Raw genomic sequence first — 22,211 nt, forward strand, 5'->3', positions numbered from 1 at the left:
AAATTATAGGCAATTAGCAAGACACCCCCAATAAAGGAGTGGTTCTGCAGGTGGTGACCACAGACCACTTCTCAGTTCCTATGCTTCCTGGCTGATGTTTTGGTGACTTGAATGCTGGCGGTGCTTTCACTCTAGTGGTAGAATGAGACGGAGTCTACAACCCACACAAGTGGCTCAGGTAGTGCAGCTCATCCAGGATGGCACATCAATACGAGCTGTGGCAAGAAGGTTTGCTGTGTCTGTCAGCGTAGTGTCCAGAGTATGGAGGCGCTACCAGGAGACAGGCCAGTACATCAGGAGACGTGGAGGAGGCCGTAGGAGGGCAACAACCCAGCAGCAGGACCGCTACCTCTGCCTTTGTGCAAGGAGGAGCAGGAGGAGCACTGCCAGAGCCCTGCAAAATGACCTCCAGGAGGCTACAAATGTGCATGTGTCTGCTCAAACGGTCAGAAACAGACTCCATGAGGGTGGTATGAGGGCCCGACGTCCACAGGTGGGGGTTGTGCTTACAGCCCAACACCGTGCAGGACGTTTGGCATTTGCCACTGGCGCCCTGTGCTCTTCACAGATGAAAGCAGGTTCACACTGAGCACATGTGACGGACGTGACAGAGTCTGGAGACGCCGTGGAGAACGTTCTGCTGCCTGCAACATCCTCCAGCATGACCGGTTTGGCGGTGGGTCAGTCATGGTGTGGGGTGGCATTTCTTTGGGGGGCCGCACAGCCCTCCATGTGCTCGCCAGAGGTAGCCTGACTGCCATTAGGTACCGAGATGAGATCCTCAGACCCCTTGTGAGACCATATGCTGGTGCGGTTGGCCCTGGGTTCCTCCTAATGCAAGACAATGCTAGACCTCATGTGGCTGGAGTGTGTCAGCAGTTCCTGCAAGAGGAAGGCATTGATGCTATGGACTGGCCCGCCCGTTCCCCAGACCTGAATCCAATTGAGCACATCTGGGACATCATGTCTCGCTCCATCCACCAACGCCACGTTGCACCACAGACTGTCCAGGAGTTGGCGGATGCTTTAGTCCAGGTCTGGGAGGAGATCCCTCAGGAGACCATCCGCCACCTCATCAGGAGCATGCCCAGGCGTTGTAGGGAGGTCATACAGGCACGTGGAGGCCACACACGCTACTGAGCCTCATTTTGACTTGTTTTAAGGACATTACATCAAAGTTGGATCAGCCTGTAGTGTGGTTTTCCACTTTAATTTTGAGGGTGACTCCAAATCCAGACCTCCATGGGTTGATACATTTGATTTCCATTGATAATTTTTGTGTGATTTTGTTGTCAGCACATTCAACTATGTAAAGAAGAAAAAAGTATTTAATAAGATTATTTCATTCATTCAGATCTAGGATGTGTTATTTTAGTGTTCACTTTATTTTTTTGAGCAGTGTGTATGTAGGGATACTGCAGTGCTGGCCCTATATTTATGTAGTGATACTCCAGTGCTGGCCCTATATTTATGTAGTGATACTGCAGTGCTGGCCCTATATTTATGTAGTGATACTGCAGTGCTGGCCCTATATTTATGTAGTGATACTCCAGTGCTGGCCCTATATTTATGTAGTGATACTCCAGTGCTGGCCCTATATTTATGTAGTGATACTGCAGTGCTGGCCCTATATGTATGTAGTGATACTCCAGTGCTGGCCCTATATTTATGTAGTGATACTCCAGTGCTGGCCCTATATTTATGTAGTGATACTCCAGTGCTGGCCCTATATTTATGTAGTGATACTCCAGTGCTGGCCCTATATGTATGTAGTGATACTGCAGTGCCGGCCCTATATATATGTAGTGATACTGCAGTGCTGGCCCTATATATATGTAGTGATACTGCAGTGCTGGCCCTATATATATGTAGTGATACTGCAGTGCTGGCCCTATATATATGTAGTGATACTGCAGTGCTGGCCCTATATATATGTAGTGATACTCCAGTGCTGGCCCTATATATATGTAGTGATACTCCAGTGCTGGCCCTATATATATGTAGTGATACTGCAGTGCTGGCCCTATATGTATGTAGTGATACTGCAGTGCTGGTCCTATATGTATGTAGTGATACTGCAGTGCTGGCCCTATATGTATGTAGTGATACTGCAGTGCTGGCCCTATATGTATGTAGTGATACTGCAGTGCTGGTCCTATATGTATGTAGTGATACTGCAGTGCTGGTCCTATATGTATGTAGTGATACTGCAGTGCTGGTCCTATATGTATGTAGTGATACTGCAGTGCTGGCCCTATATATATGTAGTGATACTGCAGTGCTGGCCCTATATGGATTTAGTGTTGCATATTTCACTAACTGTTTTCTTTTCTCTTTCTAGATAAATACAGACCTCCCAACACGTCCTTAGAGGTGAGTTACACACATACCATGCTTCCAGAACAACGGTGACTCTGGGATGCTGACCTAGGCAGAATTGCAAAGGAAAAAGTCCAGTGTCTGTGTTCTTTTGCCCATCTTAATCTTTTCTTTTTATTGGCCAGTCTGAGATATGGCTTTTTCTTTGCAACTCTGCCTAGAAGGTCAGCATCCCGGAGTCGCCTCTTCACTGTTGACGTTGAGACTAGTGTTTTGCGGGTACTATTTAATGAAGCTGCCAGTTGAGGACCTGTGAGGCGTCTGTTTCTCAAACTAGACACTCTAATGTATTTGTCCTCTTGCTCAGTTGTGGACCGGGGCCTCCCACTCCTCTTTCTATTCTGGTTAGAGCCAGTTTGCGCTGTTCTGTGAAGGGAGTAGTACACAGCGTTGTACGAGATCTTCAGTTTCTTGGCAATTTCTAATATAATATATAATACATAATAATAAAAAATATATATATATATATATATATATATATATATATATATATATAATTTCTCGCATGGAATAGCCTTCATTTCTCAGAACAAGAATAGACTGACGAGCTTCAGAAGAAAGTTCTTTGTTTCTGGCCATTCTGATCCTGTAATCGAACCCACAATTGCTGATGCTCCAGATACTCAACTAGTCTCAAGAAGGCCCGTTTTATTGCTTCTTTAATCAGCACAACAGTTTTTAGCTGTGCTAACACAATTGCAAAAGGGTTTTCTAATGATCAATTAGCTTTTTAAAATTATAAACTTGGATTAGCAAACACAACGTGCCATTGGAACACAGGACTGATGGTTGCTGATAATGGGCCTCTGTACGCCTATGTAGATATTCCATTAAAGATCAGCCGTTTCCAGCTACAATGGCCATTTACAACATTAACAATGTCTACACTGTATTTCTGATCAATTTGATGTTATTTTAATGGACAAATTGCTTTTTTTCGAAAACAAGGACATTTCTAAGTGACCCCAAACTTTTGAAAGTTTGTGTATATACAGGTAAAAGTCAGTAAATTAGAATATTTTGAAAAACGTGATTTATTTCAGTAATTGCATTCAAAAGGTGTAACTTGTACATTATATTTATTCATTGCACACAGACTGATGCATTCAAATGTTTATTTCATTTAATTTTGATGATTTGAAGTGGCAACAAATGAAAATCCAAAATTCCGTGTGTCACAAAATTAGAATATTACTTAAGGCTAATACAAAAAAGGGATTTTTTAGAAATGTTGGCCAACTGAAAAGTATGAAAATGAAAAAATATGAGCATGTACAATACTCAATACTTGGTTGGAGCTCCTTTTGCCTCAATTACTGCATTAATGCGGCGTGGCATGGAGTCGATGAGTTTCTGGCACTGCTCAGGTGTTATGAGAGCCCAGGTTGCTCTGATAGTGGCCTTCAACTCTTCTGCGTTGTTGGGTCTGGCATTCTGCATCTTCCTTTTTCACAATACCCCACAGATTTTCTATGGGGCTAAGGTCAGGGGAGTTGGCTGGCCAATTTAGAACAGAAATACCATGGTCCGTAAACCAGGCACGGGTAGATTTTGCGCTGTGTGCAGGCGCCAAGTCCTGTTGGAACCTGAAATCTCCATCTCCATAGAGCAGGTCAGCAGCAGGAAGCATGAAGTGCTCTAAAACTTGCTGGTAGACGGCTGCGTTGACCCTGGATCTCAGGAAACAGAGTGGACCGACACCAGCAGATGACATGGCACCCCAAACCATCACTGATGGTGGAAACTTTACACTAGACTTCAGGCAACGTGGATCCTGTGCCTCTCCTGTCTTCCTCCAGACTCTGGGACCTCGATTTCCAAAGGAAATGCAAAATTTGCTTTCGTCAGAAAACATGACTTTAGACCACTCAGCAGCAGTCCAGCTCTTTTTTTTTTTTAGCCCAGGTGAGACGCTTTTCGCGCTGTTTCTTGGTCAACAGTGGCTTGACACGAGGTATGCGGCAGTTGAAACCCATGTCTTTCAAGCGTCTCTTGGTGGTGGATCTTGAAGCCCTGACTCCAGCAGCTGTCCACTCCTTGTGAATCTCCCCCACATTTTTGAATGGGTTTTTTTTCACAATCTTGACTAGGGCGCGGTGATCCCTATCGCTTGTACACTTTTTCTGACCACAGTTTTTCCTTCCCTTTGCCTCTCTATTAATGTGTTTGGACACAGAGCTCTGAGAACAGCCAGCCTCTTCTGCAATAACCTTTTGTGTCTTTCCCTCCTTGTGCAATGTGTCGATGGTCGCCTTTTGGACAGCTGTCAAATCTGAAGTCTTCCCCATGTTTGTGTAGGCTTCAGAACTGGACTGAGAGACCATTTAAAGCCCTTTGCAGGTGTTTTGAGTTAATCAGCTGACTAGTTTGTGGCACCAGGTGTCTTCAAAATGTAACCCTTACACAATATTCTAATTTTGTGACACACGGAATTTTGGATTTTCATTTGTTGCCACTTCAAATCATCAAAATTAAATGAAATAAACATTTGAATGCATCAGTCTGTGTGCAATGAATAAATAGAATGTACAAGTTACACCTTTTGAATGCAATTACTGAAATAAATCAAGTTTTTCAAAATATTCTAATTTACTGACTTTTACCTGTGTATATATATATACACACACACACACACACACACACACACACACACACAGTGCCTTGCAAAAGTATTCATCCCCCTTGGTGTTTTTCCTATTTTGTTGCATTACAACCTGCATTACAACTCCTGAGTGGCGCTGTGGTCTAAGGCACTGCATCACAGTGCTAACTGTGCCACTAGAGATCCTGGTTTGAATCCAGGCTCTGTCGCAGCCGGCCGCGACCGGGAGACTCATGGGCGGCGCACAATTGCCCCAGCGTCGTCCAGGGTAGGGGAGGGAATGGCCGGCAGGGATGTAGCTCAGTTGATAGAGCATGGCGTTTGCAACGCCAGAGTTGTGGGTTTGATTCCCACGGGGGGCCAGTATAAAAAAAAAAAAATAATAAAATAAAAAAAAATATGTATTCACTAACTGTAAGTCGCTCTGGATAAGAGCGTCTGCTAAATGACAAAAAATGTAATTTTAATGGATTTTTTTGGGATTTCATGTAATGGACACACAAAATAGTCCAAATTAGTGAAGTGAAATTAATCAAATAACTTGTTTCAAAAAATTCTAAAAAATAAATAATGGAGATGTGGTGTGTGCATATGTATTCACCCCCTTTGCTATGAAGCCCCTAAATAAGATCTGGTGCAACTAATTCCCTTCAGAAGTCACATAATTAGTTAGATTGCACACAGGTGGACTTTAAGTGTCACATGATCTCAGTGTGTGTGTATATATATATATATATATATATATATATCTATCTATCTGTTCTGAAAGGCCACAGAGTCTGCAACACCACTAAGCAAGGGGCACCACCAAGCAAGCGGCACCATGAAGACCAAGGAGCTCTCCAAACAGGTCAGGGAGAAAGTTGTGGAGAAGTACAGATCAGGGTTGGGTTATAAAAAAATATCAGAAACTTTGAACATCCCACGGAGCACCATTTTAAATCCACTATTAAAAAATAGAAAGAATATGGCACCACAACAAACCTGCCAAGAGAGGGCCGCCCACCAAAACTCACGACCAAAGATAACCCTGAAGGAGCTGCAAAGCTCCACAGCGGGGATTGGAGTATCTGTCCATAGGACCACTTTAAGCTGTACACTCCACAGAGCTGGGCTTTACGGAAGAGTGTCCAGAAAAAAGCCATCGCTTAAAGAAAAAAAATAAGTAAACACGTTTGGTGTTCGCCAAAAGCCATGTGGTAGACTCCCCAAACATATGGAAGAAGGTACTCTGGTCAGCTGAGACTAAAATGTAGCTTTTTGGCCATCAAGGAAAACGCTATGTCTGGTGCAAACCCAACACCTCTCACCACCCCGAGCACACCATCCCCACAGTGAAGCATGGTGGTGGCAGCATCATGCTGTGGGGATGTTTTTCATCGGCAGGGACTGGGAAACTGGTCAGAATTGAAGGAATGATGGATGGTGCTAAATACAGGGAAATTCTTGAGGGAAACCTGTTTCAGTCTTCCAGAGATTTGAGACTGGGAAGGAGGTTCACCTTCCAGCAGGACAATGACCCAGTCAGAAATCACCACAACATGGGGCCCAAAATTCCCCTTAAATGCTGACATGAACTAACTCATATCTTCCTCTTTATGACATTTTATAACTATTTTTCAAATATTTCAGATTCTTAATGTTCACAATATCTCTGTGGGATTGACTGCTCTACCTTAATAATAACCCTATAGTGTTGCTTCTCTCTCTCTGATCTGATTCAGCTGGTCTTTTTCTCTCTTTGATGTGATTCAGCTGGTCTCTCTCTCTCTGATGTGATTCAGCTGGTCTCTCTCTCTCTGATGTGATTCAGCTGGTCTCTCTCTCTCTGATGTGATTCAGCTGGTCTCTCTCTCTCTGATGTGATTCAGCTGGTCTTTTTCTCTCTCTGATGTGATTCAGCTGGTCTCGCTCTCTCTGATGTGATTTAGCTGGTCTCTCTCTGATGTGATTCAGCTGGTCTCTCTCTCTCTCTCTCGCTGATGTGATTTAGCTGGTCTCTCGCTGATGTGATTTAGCTGGTCTCTCTCTGATGTGATTTAGCTGGTCTCTCTCTGATGTGATTTAGCTGGTCTCTCTCTCTCTGATGTGATTCAGCTGGTCTCTCTCTTTCTCTCTGATGTGATTCAGCTTGTCTTTTTCTCTCTCTGATGTGATTCAGCTGGTCTTTTTCTCTCTCTGATGTGATTCAGCTGGTCTTTTTCTCTCTCTGATGTGATTCAGCTGGTCTCTCTCTGATGTGATTCAGCTGGTCTCTCTCTCTCTGATGTGATTCAGCTGGTCTCTCTCTCTCTGATGTGATTCAGCTGGTCTCTCTCTCTCTGATGTGATTCAGCTGGTCTTTTTCTCTCTCTGATGTGATTCAGCTGGTCTTTTTCTCTCTCTGATGTGATTCAGCTGGTCTCTCTCTGATCTGATTCAGCTGGTCTCTCTCTCTCTGATGTGATTCAGCTGGTCTCTCTCTCTCTGATGTGATTCAGCTGGTCTCTCTCTCTCTGATGTGATTCAGCTGGTCTCTCTCTCTCTGATGTGATTCAGCTGGTCTCTCTCTGATCTGATTCAGCTGGTCTCTCTCTCTCTGATGTGATTCAGCTGGTCTCTCTCTCTCTGATGTGATTCAGCTGGTCTCTCTCTCTCTGATGTGATTCAGCTGGTCTCTCTCTGATCTGATTCAGCTGGTCTCTCTCTCTCTGATGTGATTCAGCTGGTCTTTTTCTCTCTCTGATGTGATTCAGCTGGTCTCTCTCTGATCTGATTCAGCTGGTCTCTCTCTCTCTGATGTGATTCAGCTGGTCTTTTTCTCTCTCTGATGTGATTCAGCTGGTCTCTCTCTCTCTGATGTGATTCAGCTGGTCTCTCTCTCTCTGATGTGATTCAGCTGGTCTCTCTCTGATCTGATTCAGCTGGTCTCTCTCTCTCTGATGTGATTCAGCTGGTCTCTCTCTCTCTGATGTGATTCAGCTGGTCTCTCTCTGATGTGATTCAGCTGGTCTCTCTCTCTCTGATGTGATTCAGCTGGTCTTTTTCTCTCTCTGATGTGATTCAGCTGGTCTTTTTCTCTCTCTGATGTGATTCAGCTGGTCTCTCTCTGATCTGATTCAGCTGGTCTCTCTCTCTCTGATGTGATTCAGCTGGTCTCTCTCTCTCTGATGTGATTCAGCTGGTCTCTCTCTCTCTGATGTGATTCAGCTGGTCTCTCTCTCTCTGATGTGATTCAGCTGGTCTCTCTCTCTCTGATGTGATTCAGCTGGTCTCTCTCTCTCTGATGTGATTCAGCTGGTCTCTGATGTGATTCAGCTGGTCTCTCTCTCTCTCTCTCGCTGATGTGATTTAGCTGGTCTCTCTCTGATGTGATTTAGCTGGTCTCTCTCTGATGTGATTTAGCTGGTCTCTCTCTCTCTGATGTGATTCAGCTGGTCTCTCTCTGATGTGATTTAGCTGGTCTCTCTCTGATGTGATTTAGCTGGTCTCTCTCTCTCTCTCTCTCTGATGTGATTTAGCTGGTCTCTCTCTCTCTGATGTGATTCAGCTGGTCTCTCTCTCTCTGATGTGATTCAGCTGGTCTCTCTCTCTCTCTCTCTCTGATGTGATTTAGCTGGTCTCTCTCTCTCTGATGTGATTCAGCTGGTCTCTCTCTCTCTCTCTCTCTGATGTGATTTAGCTGGTCTCTCTCTCTCTGATGTGATTCAGCTGGTCTCTCTCTGATGTGATTTAGCTGGTCTCTCTCTCTCTGATGTGATTCAGCTGGTCTCTCTCTCTCTGATGTGATTCAGCTGGTCTCTCTCTGATGTGATTTAGCTGGTCTCTCTCTCTCTGATGTGATTTAGCTGGTCTCTCTCTCTCTGATGTGATTCAGCTGGTCTCTCTCTCTCTCTCTCTCTGATGTGATTCAGCTGGTCTCTCTCTCTCTCTCTCTCTGATGTGATTTAGCTGGTCTCTCTCTCTCTGATGTGATTCAGCTGGTCTCTCTCTGATGTGATTTAGCTGGTCTCTCTCTCTCTGATGTGATTCAGCTGGTCTCTCTCTCTCTCTCTCTCTGATGTGATTTAGCTGGTCTCTCTCTCTCTGATGTGATTCAGCTGGTCTCTCTCTGATGTGATTTAGCTGGTCTCTCTCTGATGTGATTTAGCTGGTCTCTCTCTCTCTCTCTCTGATGTGATTTAGCTGGTCTCTCTCTCTCTGATGTGATTCAGCTGGTCTCTCTCTCTCTGATGTGATTCAGCTGGTCTCTCTCTCTCTGATGTGATTCAGCTGGTCTCTCTCTCTCTCTCTCTCTGATGTGATTTAGCTGGTCTCTCTCTCTCTCTCTGATGTGATTTAGCTGGTCTCTCTCTCTCTCTCTCTCTGATGTGATTCAGCTGGTCTCTCTCTCTCTCTCTCTGATGTGATTCAGCTGGTCTCTCTCTCTCTCTCTGATGTGATTTAGCTGGTCTCTCTCTGATGTGATTCAGCTGGTCTCTCTCTCTCTCTCTGATGTGATTTAGCTGGTCTCTCTCTGATGTGATTTAGCTGGTCTCTCTCTGATGTGATTTAGCTGGTCTCTCTCCTCTAAACACTTTGCCCCACTGGCTCTAATCTGGCTCTCACTGGTGTGGATCACTGACCCACTTTCACAGTCAACTCATCTAATGTAATGATCGCTGCAGCTTGGATAGAACAGAGGGAATTGGTCAACAACTAGTGCAGAGCGATTAACCAACATTTTGTTATTTTTCGGATTTACACTAATTTACCGTCTGTTCAATTATTTGAATTCCATTATGTTCATATTTTTTTGGGTGAGCTCTGTGCAGTTTCTGTAGAGATCATTTTAGATGAAGTCTGAACTGTGCGACGTAGTAGGGAGTTGATTCCAACAGGCCAATATTCCACATAATTTAGTGCAGAAAATGTGGTAATTAACTACATTGACCATAATCCTTTGCATGCCAGCTTAATCTAGTCCGTTCTATGACAGAGGGGGATAGAAAGCAGATGATCTGAGTGGTTTATAGATGGTATTCAGCAGTCAGAAAAGCAGATCTGAGTGGTTTATAGCTGGTATTCAGCAGTCAGAAAAGCAGATGATCTGAGTGGTTTATAGCTGGTATTCAGCAGTCAGAAAAGCAGACGATCTGAGTGGTTTATAGCTGGTATTCAGCAGTCAGAAAAGCAGATCTGAGTGGTTTATAGCTGGTATTCAGCAGTCAGAAAAGCAGATGATCTGAGTGGTTTATAGCTGGTATTCAGCAGTCAGAAAAGCAGACGATCTGAGTGGTTTATAGCTGGTATTCAGCAGTCAGAAAAGCAGACGATCTGAGTGGTTTATAGCTGGTATTCAGCAGTCAGAAAAGCAGATGATCTGAGTGGTTTATAGCTGGTATTCAGCAGTCAGAAAAGCAGACGATCTGAGTGGTTTATAGCTGGTATTCAGCAGTCAGAAAAGCAGATCTGAGTGGTTTATAGCTGGTATTCAGCAGTCAGAAAAGCAGACGATCTGAGTGGTTTATAGCTGGTATTCAGCAGTCAGAAAAGCAGACGATCTGAGTGGTTTATAGCTGGTATTCAGCAGTCAGAAAAGCAGATCTGAGTGGTTTATAGATGGTATTCAGCAGTCAGAAAAGCAGATCTGAGTGGTTTATAGATGGTATTCAGCAGTCAGAAAAGCAGACGATCTGAGTGGTGTATAGCTGGTATTCAGCAGTCAGAAAAGCAGACGATCTGAGTGGTTTATAGCTGGTATTCAGCAGTCAGAAAAGCAGACGATCTGAGTGGTTTATAGCTGGTATTCAGCAGTCAGAAAAGCAGACGATCTGAGTGGTTTATAGCTGGTATTCAGCAGTCAGAAAAGCAGACGATCTGAGTGGTTTATAGCTGGTATTCAGCAGTCAGAAAAGCAGATGATCTGAGTGGTTTATAGCTGGTATTCAGCAGTCAGAAAAGCAGACGATCTGAGTGGTTTATAGCTGGTATTCAGCAGTCAGAAAAGCAGACGATCTGAGTGGTTTATAGCTGGTATTCAGCAGTCAGAAAAGCAGACGATCTGAGTGGTTTATAGCTGGTATTCAGCAGTCAGAAAAGCAGATGATCTGAGTGGTTTATAGCTGGTATTCAGCAGTCAGAAAAGCAGATGATCTGAGTGGTTTATAGCTGGTATTCAGCAGTCAGAAAAGCAGATGATCTGAGTGGTTTATAGCTGGTATTCAGCAGTCAGAAAAGCAGCGATCTGAGTGGTTTATAGCTGGTATTCAGCAGTCAGAAAAGCAGATGATCTGAGTGGTTTATAGCTGGTATTCAGCAGTCAGAAAAGCAGATGATCTGAGTGGTTTATAGCTGGTATTCAGCAGTCAGAAAAGCAGAGATCTGAGTGGTTTATAGATGGTATTCAGCAGTCAGAAAAGCAGGATCTGAGTGGTTTATAGATGGTATTCAGCAGTCAGAAAAGCAGAGATCTGAGTGGTTTATAGATGGTATTCAGCAGTCAGAAAAGCAGATGATCTGAGTGGTTTATAGCTGGTATTCAGCAGTCAGAAAAGCAGACGATCTGAGTGGTTTATAGCTGGTATTCAGCAGTCAGAAAAGCAGACGAATCTGAGTGGTTTATAGATGGTATTCAGCAGTCAGAAAAGCAGACGATCTGAGTGGTTTATAGCTGGTATTCAGCAGTCAGAAAAGCAGACGATCTGAGTGGTTTATAGCTGGTATTCAGCAGTCAGAAAAGCAGACGATCTGAGTGGTTTATAGCTGGTATTCAGCAGTCAGAAAAGCAGATGATCTGAGTGGTTTATAGCTGGTATTCAGCAGTCAGAAAAGCAGATGATCTGAGTGGTTTATAGCTGGTATTCAGCAGTCAGAAAAGCAGATGATCTGAGTGGTTTATAGCTGGTATTCGGCAGTCAGAAAAGCAGATGATCTGAGTGGTTTATAGCTGGTATTCAGCAGTCAGAAAAGCAGATGATCTGAGTGGTTTATAGCTGGTATTCAGCAGTCAGAAAAGCAGATGATCTGAGTGGTTTATAGCTGGTATTCAGCAGTCAGAAAAGCAGATGATCTGAGTGGTTTATAGCTGGTATTCAGCAGTCAGAAAAGCAGATGATCTGAGTGGTTTATAGCTGGTATTCAGCAGTCAGAAAAGCAGATCTGAGTGGTTTATAGCTGGTATTCAGCAGTCAGAAAAGCAGATGATCTGAGTGGTTTATAGATGGTATTCAGCAGTCAGAAAAGCAGATGATCTGAGTGGTTTATAGCTGGTATTCAGCAGTCAGAAAAGCAGACGATCTGAGTGGTTTATAGCTGGTATTCAGCAGTCAGAAAAGCAGATCTGAGTGGTTTATAGATGGTATTCAGCAGTCAGAAAAGCAGATCTGAGTGGTTTATAGATGGTATTCAGCAGTCAGAAAAGCAGACGATCTGAGTGGTTTATAGCTGGTATTCAGCAGTCAGAAAAGCAGATGATCTGAGTGGTTTATAGCTGGTATTCAGCAGTCAGAAAAGCAGATGATCTGAGTGGTTTATAGCTGGTATTCAGCAGTCAGAAAAGCAGATCTGAGTGGTTTATAGCTGGTATTCAGCAGTCAGAAAAGCAGATGATCGGAGTGGTTTATAGCTGGTATTCAGCAGTCAGAAAAGCAGATCTGAGTGGTTTATAGCTGGTATTCAGCAGTCAGAAAAGCAGATCTGAGTGGTTTATAGATGGTATTCAGCAGTCAGAAAAGCAGATCTGAGTGGTTTATAGATGGTATTCAGCAGTCAGAAAAGCAGACGATCTGAGTGGTTTATAGCTGGTATTCAGCAGTCAGAAAAGCAGACGATCTGAGTGGTTTATAGCTGGTATTCAGCAGTCAGAAAAGCAGACGATCTGAGTGGTTTATAGCTGGTATTCAGCAGTCAGAAAAGCAGACGATCTGAGTGGTTTATAGCTGGTATTCAGCAGTCAGAAAAGCAGACGATCTGAGTGGTTTATAGCTGGTATTCAGCAGTCAGAAAAGCAGACGATCTGAGTGGTTTATAGCTGGTATTCAGCAGTCAGAAAAGCAGATCTGAGTGGTTTATAGCTGATATTCAGCAGTCAGAAAAGCAGATCTGAGTGGTTTATAGCTGGTATTCAGCAGTCAAAGCAGATCTGAGTGGTTTATAGCTGGTATTCAGCAGTCAGAAAAGCAGACGATCTTAGTGGTTTATAGATGGTATTCAGCAGTCAGAAAAGCAGACGATCTGAGTGGTTTATAGCTGGTATTCAGCAGTCAGAAAAGCAGATGATCTGAGTGGTTAATAGCTGGTATTCAGCAGTCAGAAAAGCAGATGATCTGAGTGGTTTATAGCTGGTATTCAGCAGTCAGAAAAGCAGATCTGAGTGGTTTATAGCTGGTATTCAGCAGTCAGAAAAGCAGATGATCTGAGTGGTTTATAGCTGGTATTCAGCAGTCAGAAAAGCAGATCTGAGTGGTTTATAGCTGGTATTCAGCAGTCAGAAAAGCAGATGATCTGAGTGGTTTATAGCTGGTATTCAGCAGTCAGAAAAGCAGATGATCTGAGTGGTTTATAGCTGGTATTCAGCAGTCAGAAAAGCAGACGATCTGAGTGGTTTATAGCTGGTATTCAGCAGTCAGAAAAGCAGACAATCTGAGTGGTTTATAGCTGGTATTCAGCAGTCAGAAAAGCAGACGATCTGAGTGGTTTATAGCTGGTATTCAGCAGTCAGAAAAGCAGACGATCTGAGTGGTTTATAGCTGGTATTCAGCAGTCAGAAAAGCAGACGATCTGAGTGGTTTATAGCTGGTATTCAGCAGTCAGAAAAGCAGACGATCTGAGTGGTTTATAGCTGGTATTCAGCAGTCAGAAAAGCAGACGATCTGAGTGGTTTATAGCTGGTATTCAGCAGTCAGAAAAGCAGACGATCTGAGTGGTTTATAGCTGGTATTCAGCAGTCAGAAAAGCAGACGATCTGAGTGGTTTATAGCTGGTATTCAGCAGTCAGAAAAGCAGACGATCTGAGTGGTTTATAGCTGGTATTCAGCAGTCAGAAAAGCAGATCTGAGTGGTTTATAGCTGGTATTCAGCAGTCAGAAAAGCAGACGATCTGAGTGGTTTATAGCTGGTATTCAGCAGTCAGAAAAGCAGACGATCTGAGTGGTTTATAGCTGGTATTCAGCAGTCAGAAAAGCAGATCTGAGTGGTTTATAGCTGGTATTCAGCAGTCAGAAAAGCAGACGATCTGAGTGGTTTATAGCTGGTATTCAGCAGTCAGAAAAGCAGACGATCTGAGTGGTTTATAGCTGGTATTCAGCAGTCAGAAAAGCAGACGATCTGAGTGGTTTATAGCTGGTATTCAGCAGTCAGAAAAGCAGACGATCTGAGTGGTTTATAGCTGGTATTCAGCAGTCAGAAAAGCAGATGATCTGAGTGGTTTATAGTTGGTATTCAGCAGTCAGAAAAGCAGATCTGAGTGGTTTATAGCTGGTATTCAGCAGTCAGAAAAGCAGACGATCTGAGTGGTTTATAGCTGGTATTCAGCAGTCAGAAAAGCAGATGATCTGAGTGGTTTATAGCTGGTATTCAGCAGTCAGAAAAGCAGACGATCTGAGTGGTTTATAGCTGGTATTCAGCAGTCAGAAAAGCAGACGATCTGAGTGGTTTATAGCTGGTATTCAGCAGTCAGAAAAGCAGATGATCTGAGTGGTTTATAGCTGGTATTCAGCAGTCAGAAAAGCAGATGATCTGAGTGGTTTATAGCTGGTATTCAGCAGTCAGAAAAGCAGATGATCTGAGTGGTTTATAGCTGGTATTCAGCAGTCAGAAAAGCAGACGATCTGAGTGGTTTATAGCTGGTATTCAGCAGTCAGAAAAGCAGACGATCTGAGTGGTTTATAGCTGGTATTCAGCAGTCAGAAAAGCAGACGATCTGAGTGGTTTATAGCTGGTATTCAGCAGTCAGAAAAGCAGATGATCTGAGTGGTTTATAGCTGGTATTCAGCAGTCAGAAAAGCAGATGATCTGAGTGGTTTATAGCTGGTATTCAGCAGTCAGAAAAGCAGATGATCTGAGTGGTTTATAGCTGGTATTCAGCAGTCAGAAAAAGCAGACGATCTGAGTGGTTTATAGCTGGTATTCAGCAGTCAGAAAAGCAGATCTGAGTGGTTTATAGCTGGTATTCAGCAGTCAGAAAAGCAGATGATCTGAGTGGTTTATAGCTGGTATTCAGCAGTCAGAAAAGCAGACGATCTGAGTGGTTTATAGCTGGTATTCAGCAGTCAGAAAAGCAGACGATCTGAGTGGTTTATAGCTGGTATTCAGCAGTCAGAAAAGCAGATCTGAGTGGTTTATAGCTGGTATTCAGCAGTCAGAAAAGCAGATCTGAGTGGTTTATAGCTGGTATTCAGCAGTCAGAAAAGCAGACGATCTGAGTGGTTTATAGCTGGTATTCAGCAGTCAGAAAAGCAGACGATCTGAGTGGTTTATAGCTGGTATTCAGCAGTCAGAAAAGCAGATCTGAGTGGTTTATAGCTGGTATTCAGCAGTCAGAAAAGCAGATGATCTGAGTGGTTTATAGCTGGTATTCAGCAGTCAAAAGCATGACTTTACTTTGAAGAACTACTAAAATAGTGATTTTTTTTTTGTCAGGCCGCATAGGCAGAAGCTGTATAGAAATGTGTTTTATTTGATTAATGTGAATAAATTCTGGATAATCAGTAATGGGCAGTCACTACCACCATGGGACTTCTATTAATTGTTTTATTCAGTGTTACTAGGGGTGTGAACATTTTTTAACGTTAAAACCTTTAAAAAACTAAATTCTTTACCCCACATACATATACTTTTCTGTGTTATAGCCTAACTAGACGACATGGCTATAAAGGCCTGGGGAAAGGAGAACTGTTGCTTTGGTGAATTTGCAAGAAAATGAAGACATTGTGATATGCAAATTACCAATCATGTGCAGGGTTCTGCCTCTCTCTCTCCTCCACAGTCTCTCTCTCTCCGTCATGCTGGCCTGCCTGCCCCTCTCAATTCAATTTTCCATGTAAGGGCTTTATTGTCATGGGAAACGTGTGTTAACATTAAGCCAAAGCAAGTGAAGTAGATAGTAAACAAAAGGGAAAATAAATCAACATAAATATGGGTTGTATTTACAATGGTGTTTGTTCTTCACTGGTTGCCCTTTTATTGTGGCAACAGCTCACAAATATTGCTGCTGTGATGGCACACTGTGGTTTTTCACCCAATAGATATGGGAGTTTATCAAAATTGGGTTTGTTTTTGAATTCTTTTGTGGATCTCTTTAATCAGAGGGAAATATGTGTCTCTAATATGGTCATACATTTGGCAGGAGGTTAGGAAGTGCAGCTCAGTTTCCACCTTAGTCTCCCCCTCCCCCACGTAGTGGACAGTCTCCCCCTCCCCCACGTAGTGGACAGTCTCCCCCTCCCCCACGTAGTGGACAGTCTTCCCCTCCCCACGTAGTGGACAGTCTCCCCTCCCCACGTAGTGGACATTCTCCCCCCCCACGTAGTGGACAGTCTCCCTCTCCCCCACGTAGTGGACAGTCTCCCCCTCCCCCACGTAGTGGACAGTCTCCCCCCCCCCCACGTAGTGGACAGTCTCCCCCCCCCCCACGTAGTGGACAGTCTCCCCCTCCCCCACGTAGTGGACAGTCTCCCCCTCCCCCACGTAGTGGACAGTCTCCCCCTCCCCCACGTAGTGGACAGTCTCCCCCTCCCCCACGTAGTGGACAGTCTCCCCCTCCCCCACGTAGTGGACAGTCTCCCCCTCCCCCACGTAGTGGACAGTCTCCCCTCCCCCACGTAGTGGACAGTCTCCCCCTCCCCCACGTAGTGGACAGTCTCCCCTCCCCCCACGTAGTGGACAGTCTCCCCCTCCCCCCACGTAGTGGACAGTCTCCCTCCCCCACGTAGTGGACAGTCTCCCCTCCCCCCACGTAGTGGACAGTCTCCCCTCCCCCACGTAGTGGACAGTCTCCCTCTCCCCCACGTAGTGGACAGTCTCCCCTCCCCCACGTAGTGGACAGTCTCCCCCTCCCCCACGTAGTGGACAGTCTCCCCCTCCCCCACGTAGTGGACAGTCTCCCCCTCCCCCCACGTAGTGGACAGTCTCCCCCTCCCCCACGTAGTGGACAGTCTCCCCCCTCCCCCACGTAGTGGACAGTCTCCCCCCCCCCCACGTAGTGGACAGTCTCCCCTCCCCCCACGTAGTGGACAGTCTCCCCCCCCCCCACGTAGTGGACAGTCTCCCCCTCCCCCACGTAGTGGACAGTCTCCCCTCCCCCCACGTAGTGGACAGTCTCCCCCTCCCCCCACGTAGTGGACAGTCTCCCCCTCCCCCACGTAGTGGACAGTCTCCCCCTCCCCCCACGTAGTGGACAGTCTCCCCTCCCCCCACGTAGTGGACAGTCTCCCCTCCCCCACGTAGTGGACAGTCTCCCCTCCCCCCACGTAGTGGACAGTCTCCCTCCCCCCCCACGTAGTGGACAGTCTCCCCCTCCCCCACGTAGTGGACAGTCTCCCCCCCCCCCCACGTAGTGGACAGTCTCCCCCCCCCCCACGTAGTGGACAGTCTCCCTTCCCCCACGTAGTGGACAGTCTCCCCCCCCCCCACGTAGTGGACAGTCTCCCCTCCCCCCACGTAGTGGACAGTCTCCCCCCCCCCCACGTAGTGGACAGTCTCCCCTCCCCCCACGTAGTGGACAGTCTCCCCCCCCCCCACGTAGTGGACAGTCTCCCCCCCCCCACGTAGTGGACAGTCTCCCCCCTCCCCCCACGTAGTGGACAGTCTCCCCCTCCCCCCACGTAGTGGACAGTCTCCCCCTCCCCCCACGTAGTGGACAGTCTCCCCTCCCCCACGTAGTGGACAGTCTCCCCCTCCCCCACGTAGTGGACAGTCTCCCCCTCCCCCCACGTAGTGGACAGTCTCCCCCCCCCACGTAGTGGACAGTCTCCCCCCCCCCCCACGTAGTGGACAGTCTCCCCCTCCCCCCACGTAGTGGACAGTCTCCCTCCCCCCACGTAGTGGACAGTCTCCCCTCCCCCACGTAGTGGACAGTCTCCCCCTCCCCCACGTAGTGGACAGTCTCCCCCTCCCCCACGTAGTGGACAGTCTCCCCCCCCCCACGTAGTGACAGTCTCCCCTCCCCCCACGTAGTGGACAGTCTCCCCCTCCCCCACGTAGTGGACAGTCTCCCCCTCCCCCACGTAGTGGACAGTCTCCCCCCCCCACGTAGTGGACAGTCTCCCCCCTCCCCCCACGTAGTGGACAGTCTCCCCCTCCCCCACGTAGTGACAGTCTCCCCTCCCCCACGTAGTGGACAGTCTCCCCCTCCCCCACGTAGTGGACAGTCTCCCCTCCCCCCACGTAGTGGACAGTCTCCCCTCCCCCACGTAGTGGACAGTCTCCCCCTCCCCCACGTAGTGGACAGTCTCCCCCCTCCCCCACGTAGTGGACAGTCTCCCCTCCCCCCACGTAGTGGACAGTCTCCCCCCCCCCACGTAGTGGACAGTCTCCCCACTCCCCCACGTAGTGGACAGTCTCCCCCCCCCCACGTAGTGGACAGTCTCCCCCCCCCCACGTAGTGGACAGTCTCCCCCTCCCCCACGTAGTGGACAGTCTCCCCTCCCCCCCACGTAGTGGACAGTCTCCCCCTCCCCCCACGTAGTGGACAGTCTCCCCCCCCCCCACGTAGTGGACAGTCTCCCCACTCCCCCCACGTAGTGGACAGTCTCCCCTCCCCCCACGTAGTGGACAGTCTCCCCCTCCCCCCACGTAGTGGACAGTCTCCCCTCCCCCCACGTAGTGGACAGTCTCCCCCCCCCCACGTAGTGGACAGTCTCCCCCTCCCCCCACGTAGTGGACAGTCTCCCCTCCCCCCACGTAGTGGACAGTCTCCCCCTCCCCCCACGTAGTGGACAGTCTCCCCCTCCCCCCACGTAGTGGACAGTCTCCCCCTCCCCCCACGTAGTGGACAGTCTCCCCTCCCCCCACGTAGTGGACAGTCTCCCCTCCCCCCCACGTAGTGGACAGTCTCCCCCTCCCCCCACGTAGTGGACAGTCTCCCCCCCCCCCCACGTAGTGGACAGTCTCCCCCTCCCCCCCACGTAGTGGACAGTCTCCCCCTCCCCCCCACGTAGTGGACAGTCTCCCCCCCCCCACGTAGTGGACAGTCTCCCCTCCCCCCACGTAGTGGACAGTCTCCCCTCCCCCCCACGTAGTGGACAGTCTCCCCCTCCCCCCACGTAGTGGACAGTCTCCCCCCTCCCCCCACGTAGTGGACAGTCTCCCCTCCCCCCACGTAGTGGACAGTCTCCCCCTCCCCCACGTAGTGGACAGTCTCCCCTCCCCCCACGAGTGGACAGTCTCCCTCCCCCACGTAGTGGACAGTCTCCCCTCCCCCCCACGTAGTGGACAGTCTCCCCCCCCCCACGTAGTGGACAGTCTCCCCCTCCCCCCACGTAGTGACAGTCTCCCCCTCCCCCCACGTAGTGGACAGTCTCCCCCCCCCCCCACGTAGTGGACAGTCTCCCCCTCCCCCCCACGTAGTGGACAGTCTCCCCCTCCCCCCACGTAGTGGACAGTCTCCCCCCCCCACGTAGTGGACAGTCTCCCCTCCCCCCACGTAGTGGACAGTCTCCCCCCCCCCCCCACGTAGTGGACAGTCTCCCCCTCCCCCCACGTAGTGGACAGTCTCCCCCCCCCCCACGTAGTGGACAGTCTCCCCCTCCCCCCCACGTAGTGGACAGTCTCCCCCTCCCCCACGTAGTGGACAGTCTCCCCCTCCCCCACGTAGTGGACAGTCTCCCCCCCCCCCCACGTAGTGGACAGTCTCCCCCTCCCCCCCACGTAGTGGACAGTCTCCCCCTCCCCCCACGTAGTGGACAGTCTCCCCCCCCCCCCACGTAGTGGACAGTCTCCCCCTCCCCCCACGTAGTGGACAGTCTCCCCTCCCCCCACGTAGTGGACAGTCTCCCCCTCCCCCCACGTAGTGGACAGTCTCCCCCCCCCCCCACGTAGTGGACAGTCTCCCCTCCCCCACGTAGTGGACAGTCTCCCCTCCCCCCACGTAGTGGACAGTCTCCCCCTCCCCCACGTGAGTGGACAGTCTCCCCCTCCCCCCACGTAGTGGACAGTCTCCCCCCCCCCCACGTAGTGGACAGTCTCCCCTCCCCCACGTAGTGGACAGTCTCCCCCCCCCCCACGTAGTGGACAGTCTCCCCCTCCCCCCCCCCACGTAGTGGACAGTCTCCCCCCCCCCCACGTAGTGGACAGTCTCCCCCTCCCCCCACGTAGTGGACAGTCTCCCCCTCCCCCACGTAGTGGACAGTCTCCCTCCCCCACGTAGTGGACAGTCTCCCCCCCCCACGTAGTGGACAGTCCTCCCTCCCCCACGTAGTGGACAGTCTCCCCTCCCCCACGTAGTGGACAGTCTCCCTCCCCCCACGTAGTGGACAGTCTCCCCTCCCCCCACGTAGTGGACAGTCTCCCCCCCCCCCCACGTAGTGGACAGTCTCCCCCCCCCCACGTAGTGGACAGTCTCCCCTCCCCCACGTAGTGGACAGTCTCCCCCTCCCCCCACGTAGTGGACAGTCTCCCCTCCCCCCACGTAGTGGACAGTCTCCCCTCCCCCCACGTAGTGGACAGTCTCCCCCTCCCCCCACGTAGTGGACAGTCTCCTCCTCCCCCACGTAGTGGACAGTCTCCCCTCCCCCCCACGTAGTGGACAGTCTCCCCTCCCCCCACGTAGTGGACAGTCTCCCCTCCCCCACGTAGTGGACAGTCTCCCCCCCCCCACGTAGTGGACAGTCTCCTCCCCCCACGTAGTGGACAGTCTCCCTCCCCCCACGTAGTGGACAGTCTCCCCCTCCCCCACGTAGTGGACAGTCTCCCCCTCCCCCACGTAGTGGACAGTCTCCCCCTCCCCCACGTAGTGGACAGTCTCCCCCTCCCCCACGTAGTGGACAGACAGAGGTTTAACCTAGTCAGTCTAGTTTAGAGATTAAGGTGATATTATTAAAGTGGGATTAGGGGAGTGTCTTTGGTGTCCCATTGGTCAAAAGTAGTGCCCTGTATAGGGAATAGAGGGCCATTGGTCAGCATCCTGTTGGGTGTTCCCCTCGCTGACAGTCAGCTCTGATTGGTGCGTCATGTCAGTCAGTCTGTTTGTCCAGATTTGGGGGCTCTCTCCTGGAGCGACCTAACAGGAGATTAGACTGTATTGATCCTGTGTGTTGTAATTAGGACCATATAGACTGAGGGGAGCCATGGGGTTAGTCAATAACTACAGGTCCCTATTGGCACCATGTCAGATTTAGCAGAAATGTATGCAGGCACATTTTTATCACAGCTGCGCCTCTCATACAGTGCCTTGCTAAAGTATTCATCCCCCTTGGCGTTTTTCCTATTTTGTTGCATTACAACCTGTAATTTAAATTGATTTTTATTTGGATTTCATGTAATGGACATACACAAAATAGTCCAAATTGGTGAAGTTAAATGTTTCAAAAAATTATAAAAAAAATAAATAACGGAAAAGTGGTGCGTGCATATGTATTCACCCCCTTTACTATGAAACCCCTAAATAAGATCTGGTGCAACCAATTACCTTCAGAAGTCACATAATTAGTTAGATTGCACACAGGTGGACTTTATTTAAGTGTCACATGATCTCAGTATATATACACCTGTTCTGAAAGGCCCCAGAGTCTGCAACACCACTAAGCAAGGGGCACCACCAAGCAAGCGGCACCATGATGACCAAGGAGCTCTCCAAACAGGTCAGGGACAAAGTTGTGGAGAAGTACAGATCAGGGTTGGGTTATAAAAAAATATCCGAAACTTTGAACATCCCACGGAACACCATTAAATCCATTATTAAAAAATTGAAAGAATATGGCACCACAACAAACCTGCCAAGAGAGGGCCGCCCACCAAAACTCACGGACCAGGCAAGGAGGGCATTAATCAGAGAGGCAACAAAGAGACCAAAGATAACCCTGAAGGAGCTGCAAAGCTCCACAGCGGAGATTGGAGTATCTGTCCATAGGACCACCTTAAATAATAATAAAATAATAATATGCCATTTAGCAGACGCTTTTATCCAAAGCGACTTACAGTCATGCGTGCATACATTTTTTTTTGTGTATGGGTGGTCCCGGGGATCGAACCCACTACCTTGGCGTTACAAGCGCCGTGCTCTACCAGCTGAGCTACAGAGGACCACAGATTAAGCTGTACACTCCACAGAGCT

At 48.3% G+C, this 22,211-nt stretch overlaps 1 protein-coding gene across 5 annotated transcripts in view; it reads left to right on the forward strand.

The window, feature by feature from the left end:
* spire1a (spire-type actin nucleation factor 1a) overlaps window positions 1-22,211 on the forward strand; it is a 112,344-nt gene that overhangs the window by 9,239 nt on the left and 80,894 nt on the right. For all 5 annotated transcript variants that reach the window (XR_005997924.2, XR_005997925.2, XM_041869313.2 and 2 more), the window contains exon 2: window positions 2,342-2,373. Coding sequence is in view for 3 of the 5 variants with exons in the window: in XM_041869313.2 (XP_041725247.1) it covers window positions 2,342-2,373 (32 nt within the window). In the remaining 2 variants the exon portion in view is untranslated. The remainder of the gene's footprint in view (window positions 1-2,341; window positions 2,374-22,211) is intronic.

This window comes from Coregonus clupeaformis, unplaced genomic scaffold (assembly GCF_020615455.1).
Source record: "Coregonus clupeaformis isolate EN_2021a unplaced genomic scaffold, ASM2061545v1 scaf0085, whole genome shotgun sequence".
Lineage (NCBI taxonomy): Eukaryota > Metazoa > Chordata > Actinopteri > Salmoniformes > Salmonidae > Coregonus > Coregonus clupeaformis.